An 8,710-nucleotide genomic window follows, 5' to 3' on the forward strand; every position below is an offset into this window, starting at 1 on the left:
ATTCACCTGTGTATGTAGGTCAGGGGTCACTGAGCTTACCGAGCCAATTTCAGTTACAATAATTAGTTCTACAGGTTTTGGAATCAATAAAATGACAACAGTGCCCAAATTTATGCACCTGCCTGATTTTGTTTAAACGATTATTGCACACTTTCTGTAAATCCAATAAACTTAATCTCACTTCTCAAATATCACTGTGTGTGTCTCCTATATGATATGTTTAACAGACATTTTTTTATTGTATAAACCAACGATTTATACAGGAAAATAATGACTATTAACAAGTTTGCCTAAACTTTTGCATCCCACTGTACATGTGAATAGACATGTATTTTCACTGCTATGCAGATCACACACAACATTATGTATAAGCCAGATAACACACACCAATTACTGTAGTTTTGGACCCAGATTACCCCGTGAGGCTCCTGACTACTGTAGCTGTAATACATCAAGCGGTGTGGCTTCGTAGCTTACCAAAGTCATACTAAAATGGCCTGTATTTGTATAGCACTTTACTAGTCCCTAAGGACCCCAAAGCGCTTTACACAAGCAGTCATCCACCCGGTGAGGCTGCCGGACACTGGCGCCACCGGGCCCTCTGACTACCACCAGTAGGCAACAGGTGTAGTGTCCCCAAGGACACAACGACCGAGACTGTCCGAGCCGGGGCTCCAACTGGCAACCTTCCGATTACAAGGCGAACTCCCAACTCTTGAGCCACGATCGCCACTAAAACACTTTTGACAGATTTTTGAGTGCTGTGTACCACATAAAATGGGTTTGAGGTCAGTAAGCACAACCAGAATTCATATATAAGGTGCACCGGATTATAAGGCACACTGTTGATTGTTGAGAAAATAAACGATTTTAAGTGCCCCTTATAGTGCGGAAAATACGGTTGTTAAACTGCAGGAATGTCTTAAAGACCTGGATGACCTCTAATTTTCTGGTAGTCGTTGTACTTTCTGGTACTCTACTCTCTACTCAAAGCCTTTGAGCGGATGTTCTTTTGATTGGCTAAGTCCCGGTGACGTTTGGTGAGTCTTAGCTTTGGACCAGCAGCTGTTACCTTTACATGATTAATTTGAACCTTTGCCCATAATTAGAATAGAATAGAATAGAATAATCCTTTAATTGTCCCACAAGGGGAAATTTGGTTGTAACAGCAGCCAAAAAGACAAATATACAAACAAACAGTACACAGGACACGGAAAAGAAACATACACAATTTTTCTTACATATTTACATTACATACTAACCCCTAACCCTAATTACCAGGAACATTTGACAGTAACATATAAATAGCATGGTAAATGGGAAGAAAATTTCCAATTGAAATCTATTAATAGTAAAACATTTAAGAAACTCACGACTGTGGACATCCGGCATACTCTGCGTGTCATCATCACGCCCACCTGAAGCACCAACACAAGTTGTCTGTTAGCGTGTAACTTCAATAAAACCCTAAAAAGCTCACAGTTGACTCATTATCTCTGAATTCTTTAACATAAGGCAAACTCACCTTCTCCGTTCAGCCTCTTGTACAATGACCTCATCACTTTGGCACTACCAAAGCGTTTGAAACGGTTTCTCACGTTGTCATGGTACCAGCCCAGAGTCCCGATCTTGAGCACCCTGAACAACACAAGTGCAGAATATAGAGAATATAATAAACATCTACCATAAAAGAAACTACCATGACCACCAAATAACTCTGAGCTTATGCTGACGCAGTGCTCTCCGCTGCCGGAGGCTCACCTGTTCATGCGGCAGTTGTCGCACACCCAGCCGTGCTCCTTCTTGTTGTAGCGGCTGCAGGACTTGCAGGTGTACATGCGACAGTCCAGACACTGGCGTTTGCTGTTCACCAGGAACTTGAAGGGCTGCAGGCAGCGGATACAAAGCGAGTCGGACAAGTTGCTCTGAGAGCCCAGCAGTTCTCGTTTTGAGTCCTCCTTCTCAATCTTATTCTTCAGCTCACTGCAAAAGACATGAAAAGATAGTCCCCGAGTTTATCATGGAGTAGAGACCTTGAGGTTTGGAAACTTCACCAAAAATAGCTCCAGCTCCCTAAACAAATATAACAAATGAACATAGATTTCATAAAATTAGAACACTCTGACCAATCCAAGGAATGCACAAACAACTAAAACCATAACAGAGAACTTCTTGAGGAATTTTGAGGATCTGAAGGAAGACCTGATGATGAAGATCTGGAAGATCAAACACTAGAAACAAAGGCATTGACATGTCGTTTCTCAAGAACAGTGTGGTGATGGATTTGCTTTCCAGGACAAAGAGTAGGTAAATCTGTGTTTGAGATGTTTGGCTATGTTTGGTTTGTGCCTATCTTTATTCAATCAGGCTCGTGATCAGAGTAAAGCACCAAAGGATCAAACCTCAGCAGCATGCTCCACAAAAACGGGAAAGGTCGGCTGATGCCAAATATCCAAAGGTCCAGATCACAAGGTGCAAACAACAACTCAAATTCCACTCCAGGTGATCTTATAGAAACCTTGAACCTCGCTGACAGGTACAATAAAAAACAAAGGAAGACGAACCAGAACCAAGGAGCTGATTCCCTCTGGAGATGGAGCTACCATGGACTGTTGGATGAAGGTATTAATTATTAAACTGATAAAAAAAACCAACGTGAGACTTCGGTTCTTTACATTTTCACAGAGAAGAGAGGGAACAGCAGTCATAAAGAAGATAAATGACCAATCTGTGACTCACCCACAGCCCCTCAATAATTGGCTCTGAATGAATCGTGTGTTCTCCCTGCTTCTTGTGATCCATCCCTTTAGTAATGTCCACATGGAGGCCCACCAGCCTCAGACTGAGAACCATGGAGGGGCTGAGCCACAAAAACCTTCAGAGTATGTGACGACCACAACTGCAAGTCAGATCTGTTTATCTGGCAATGGGTCACAGGGACAGGAATGGAGAGAGACCTCCCTCTCTGCCACCACCAACCACTAGCTTATCTGGAGTAACACAGAGGCCTTCCCAGGCCAGCCCAAGGATCTAATCTCTCCTGCTGTCCCGGATCTACATCAGGCCTGCTACTCCTGGTAGGAGCTGGCAGTGTGCTCCTTTTGAACTCTAGTCCAAATCCCTCCCAAGAGTCTGAACTTCTCACCTGCCAGTTTATCAGTCCACAGTATAAAAAAAGTCTTCTTACAGATTTCATTTTGGCTTCTTTCATAGTTTTAAATGTTGAATTCTGATCAGTTTTTATTGATTTCTCGGTTTGTTTTGTATGCTTGTTAAAGGATGAAGATGACAACATGTTCCTGATGATTTTTCTCCAGTCATGAGTCCCTGTGAGGCTGCTCCCTCCCCCCGGGGGCTGATGGGAGTTGGAGTGTTTGGAGGAGACACAGAGCGTCTTTGTGAGGCAACTCCGTGTGACCGGGGCGTGATCGAGTGCAACAACAACAACGTCTTTCACGCTGGAATTCCTGCAAACTTCACATGAACGAAAACAGTTCAAACTCCAGGACTCACACAAAGTTTAGCTTCAGAGTCACAGAGAGAAAGTCTGGGAAAGTCTGGGGTTTATCTAAGATACAGGTAGTGGACTCCAGGCCTCGAGGGCCGGTGTCCTGCAGGTTTTAGATGTGTCCTTGATCCAACACAGCTGATTTAAATAGCTAAATGACCTCCTCAACATGTCTTGGGGTTCTCCAGAAGCCTGTTAATGAACTAATCATTTGATTTAGGTGTGTTGACCCAGGGTGAGATCTAAAACCTGCAGGACACTGGCCCTCGAGGCCTGGAGTCCCCTGATCCAAGACTTAAAAATAGCAACTCTGAGAGGAAAGCATGCCAAAAACAGCTCAAAATTCACTGAGGGAATGTCTGAAGATCATTTCAGTTTGTTTGTTTTTACTGTGTTTACTTTTGTTTCACTAACCTGACAACATATTTGATGCTTAATCAGTTTTAAAAAGGACTTAATTCACTCTCTGATTCTTTGTACATTGATTGAGTTTTGATTTGCCCGTTTTTTGCCCAATTTTTAATAACACTGAATACAAACAATATTCAAACTTCCATTAAAATGTGTAGAAGCTTCAAAGCATTTTTGTATTTATTTTGTTGTATTTCTGCAGCAAGAATTTTCTGTGTGCTATTATTAATGCTGATATTTCAGCTTCAGTTTGAAAAACACCCTGAAACTTTAGTAATGTTTCTGATATTTGTACATGAAAACTCTGAGTGTGGGAACGAGTACCTGAGTCTCTCTTCTTCTTTCTTGCGGAGGTTGAAATCTCGTTGAATCACTTCCCAAACATGTTTGGCCTCTTCATCCGTTAGACGGGAAAGATCCAGCTTATGCTCCATGACACTAAAGGAATCAATCAATCAATCAAAAAAACAATCAATCAAACAGTCATATGAGGTGGCAGTTGTTCTTCAGGGTTTCGTTGTTGGTCCTCTGCTTTTAGTAACAAGGTTTTCTTTTTTTTAAGTTGTATAACTTGTTAAAATGTAAGGATATTCTAGAAATACTTGAAGTAATGAATAAAATATTTTAGAAAAATATAGTGCATATATAATACTTTGATAATAAAAGCATGAAAAAGACAAAAGTTTTCAGATTAAAAAAACTTTTCACTTAACAAATCTTTAGAACCAGATTTTGTGATAACACATTTTAGACAAACAAAATGAAGGTTTTATAATTCAATATAATGAGAAATTTGAAAAAGATATCTTAATAAATAAATAGTAAATTCCTATTAAAGCAAGAAGCTGGAAATATTTTTAAGCAACATATTTTTTCAGGAAAACCCCCAATATATTTATGAAAAAGCTATAATACTTTGAGGCAAAAGAACATCAACATCATCAAACTGATATGAAAAAATATAATTATTAGAAAAACAATGATAATAAATCCACAAACACCTCCGAGTCTGTCGATCCACCCGCAGCTCACAAAGGTATCATGGGCAGATCACATGACATATATTGTTTAATTAAATATATGTATAACTATGTATTGAGCATTTTTTAAAGTAGGCAGATCATTTGGACCTGATCATTTTAGAAGCTATAAAGCTGCTGGCACCCCTGCTGTAAAATAATAAACAAAATAAAGTAAAAATCAAAAATTAGAATAAATACTTTAAAGTTTTCTCTTGAATGTGTATTGTTATTTTTTCCATAAGTATTTGGTTTGTTTTTTAATTAAATTTTTTTTAAAAACCCATAAAAGAAAATGTATTTTTTGTTGACACAACTCACAATTTCAAAAAGATTAAGCTTGATTTTTTCTCCAATTATAAATGATCAGATTTGAGGATGTCCAGCTGCTGAAGTGTCTTTTACTTTGAAACATATGAGATGAACATGGTTCAGTGTCAGCTGCTGGTCTGTCACCACACCCACAGACTAAACTCTCACTAAATTTAAACCTCAATCTGCAAAAATATTTACAATAAAAGACTTTCCAAATAAAAGTCAGCCAGGCTAAAAAAATAATTTACTGTTTATGTGCCTTCAGAATAAAAGCCTGTCCGCAGTATGAAGTTAAATAAAGACAACTCAGTGAGCGCTGTGTGATATGTTGTGTGAGACAGAGGCTTCATTCAAAGCTCAGATTAGATTTAAAAACTAATTTGTTTAAATTTAAAGTTTATAAATGAGATTAAAATTCAGTGAAAAACAGTAAAAACTCACCCGATGTGTGTCTGCAGCTCAATGATGAGATGAGCGAAACTGAACTGAGAACCTCAGCTGATCACATGACGACACCTCTTGACACAGACACAGACACACACACACACACACGCACACACACACACACACACACACACACACACACACACACACACTGTAACACATCTGCAGGCTAAACTTTGAAAAACGAAATCAGACATCCACAGTGCAGACGACAAACATCAGGGACACAAACTGAAATTAAAAGTGTGACAAGTGTGAAGCATTCAGAGTCAAAGCTCAGTTTGTCCAACAGCAGGTCATGAGACCTGAGATCATTTGACATCATCAAACGCTCAGTGAAGACTTTTATTCTGACATCGAAGATATGACTGAACACACATTAGATATTAAGACTTAATACTAGATATAATAAATACAAAAACAACTTATTCTGAATGAACTTGAGCGTATTTATCTTTAATAATAATAAATGTGACTGTAAGCCACTTACAACCATAAATACACATGATATGGAGAGAATCTGATAATGTTGTTGATAATAATTTAATGTCTTATAACATGATGTCATAAAATCACAAGGTGTTCTCTCTTGGCTCTCGGCGAAGGTGGTCACACTTTTCTCCTCTCCTCCTCTCCCTTAGTTTCCCTGCTTAGCTCTTATGCCCTCATCTAGTCTCGTGTTTTTTGTGTTACTTTTCCCTGAACACTCTCGCACAGTCTGTTCTCTAAAACCTAAAAGAGAATTATGGATTCAATCAACTGGTCCCTGAATGCTATTGACACCCTTTTCTCAACGAGAAGTCTGGGCTCGGGAGAGCCTGAGTTTCCTGGAGGTACTTTCCCTGCCAGATACACGATGGACGGGTGGCAGCAATGGAGAATCGTGTGTCTGGCGGGACTGTCGATGGAAGACGCTGAAGATATCTACCTATTCTGAACCATGGTAACAGGGTTCTGGCTTATAGGAGCTGGCTTGGCCCTGGCTTATCGAAGAATTAAGAAAGCGGAACCAGCTGTTCAAACCCCCACAAGGCTGACACTGGGATTGAAACCAGTGAGAGACCAGTGTCGGACTGTTAAAAACAGCTTGAAATTCTCATGAGTTGTTCGCACTAAAGAAGAAAAAAGCACCATCATAATGTGGCTATCCCTTCAGTGCCAGCTGTGGGCTCAAGTCTGGAGCTGAACAACAACACCCTGATAACGACTGTGTTTAGACTGTTCTTCCCATCCCATGCAAGGCCACCTGGGTTGGCTGGAGGACTGTTTACTTAGGCTGGCAGGGCGAAGGACACTGTCTCAGCTGAACTCTGGACACACATACACTGATAGGCACTCACTCATCCCCCCTCCCTTTCCAAACGCCTTCGATGTTTGTTCCCTCCTGGAGAACACGGCGGGTCTGGGCCCACGCGGGAATGGTTGCGCTGGGCAGGATGGCTGCTGTGTTTGCCTCGGATTACTCCTCATCCCCTACCCAACCCTGTTGCTGGTCACGTGCTCTATAATGTTGTGCTGTGGACATTTATGTGCTTTTTGTGAAGAGGAGTTTTTTTGCGTCCTGTTCTCATGCTGTCCTCCCAGGAGCTCAGCATGGGTAGAGGTCTCTTTTTCAAATCAAATTCAAATCAAATTCAAATTCAAATTCAAATTTTATTTGTCACGTACACAGTCATACACAGCACGATATGTAGTGAAATGCTTGGACAACTGCTCGTGACCTAAAGAAAACAAAAAAGGAAAAGGCTCTGAATAAGATAGGAAATAAATATGAAAAATTAAAAAGGGTAAATTTTACTAGGAAGGAATAAAATATAAATTAAAGTTGAAAATAAAATAACTGTACAACACAAATTAGAATGAAGGATAAATTTAACTGGGAAAGAATAAGATAAAATATATAAATTAAAGTTGAAAATAAAATAACTGTACAACAAAATACACAATATAGAACTATATAAGAATGTATGAAGAAATATAAATATAAATAAATATATACACAATAACAGCAGCTGTACTAAGTATTAACTGGAAATGAAGAATATAGTGACCAGTGTTGTGCAATCCACATTATGTCTTGTGCAGTGCAAATATGCTTAAAGTGATTTAAGTGATGAAGTGAAAACAATGTCCAGAAAGTCCAGTGTGTGTAAGAACTGTATGTGTGGGTCAGTACTGTGTGGTGGTGTGATTGAGAGACCGTATCGCCTGCGGGAAGAAGCTCCTCCTCAGTCTCTCTGTGTTGGTCTTCAGGGAGCGGAATCGCTTTCCTGACCTCAACAGAGAGAACAGTCTGTTGTTGGGATGGCTGAGGTCCTTCACCATCTTCCTGGCCTTGGTCCAGCACCGCCTGCTGTAGATTGAGTGCAGGTCAGGGAGCTGTTGTACTTTCCCATTGTAGTGTACATTTCTGTACTGCAACCGATCTCCAACCTGTATCCCCATGTGATGTCTGTGTTGTGTGTGTAAGGTCGGGGGGGGGGGGGGTCCCATTTCACTGCAGGCCAACCTGCATGTGCTGAATAAAGCCTTGATTGATTGATTGATTGATTGATTGATTGATTGATTGATTGATTGATTGATTGATTGATTGGAACTTTTTTCCCAAGTAAAAAGTTTATTGTCAGACTTTATGCGTCACTGCTTTAGCATCACAGACTGGGAAGTCTTCCGGACTGCCGCGAACAACAACACCAACAATTATGCTGAGTATTCTTAAATGCATCAATGACGTCGTACTGCAGGCTGTTGTACAAACTTACCCTAACCAAAAGCCGTGGGTTAACAGAGAGGTCCGCGCAGATCTACAGATGATGCAATAGCAGTTGCACTTCACACCACCTGCGACAGACTGGCGACCTGTCCAGGGGGTACCCCGCCTCTCGCCCTATGGCAGCTGGGATAGGCTCCAGCGCCCCCCGCGACCCTGAAAAGGATAAGCGGAAGTGAATGGATGGATGGATGGATGAACCCACAACACGATTCATAAAGATTTAAAATCAGTGACCTAAAC

General features: G+C 40.6%; 1 protein-coding gene across 3 annotated transcripts in view; it reads right to left on the reverse strand.

Annotated features, from left to right (window-relative positions):
• The window catches only part of mlpha (melanophilin a), a 16,015-nt gene extending 10,277 nt beyond the window's left edge, over positions 1 to 5,738 (reverse strand). For all 3 annotated transcript variants that reach the window (XM_013911349.1, XM_013911348.1, XM_013911346.1), the window contains exons 1-5: positions 5,695 to 5,738; positions 4,244 to 4,357; positions 1,762 to 1,983; positions 1,526 to 1,638; positions 1,374 to 1,418 (exon numbers count right to left, since the gene is read on the reverse strand). In XM_013911349.1, coding sequence (XP_013766803.1) covers positions 1,374 to 1,418; positions 1,526 to 1,638; positions 1,762 to 1,983; positions 4,244 to 4,353 — 490 coding nt within the window. In that variant the 5' untranslated portion in view covers positions 4,354 to 4,357; positions 5,695 to 5,738. The remainder of the gene's footprint in view (positions 1 to 1,373; positions 1,419 to 1,525; positions 1,639 to 1,761; positions 1,984 to 4,243; positions 4,358 to 5,694) is intronic.
• Positions 5,739 to 8,710: the final 2,972 nt, after the last annotated feature.

Source organism: Pundamilia nyererei, unplaced genomic scaffold (assembly GCF_000239375.1).
Source record: "Pundamilia nyererei isolate P.nyererei 1_Seehausen unplaced genomic scaffold, PunNye1.0 scaffold00061, whole genome shotgun sequence".
Taxonomy (NCBI): Eukaryota; Metazoa; Chordata; class Actinopteri; order Cichliformes; family Cichlidae; genus Pundamilia; species Pundamilia nyererei.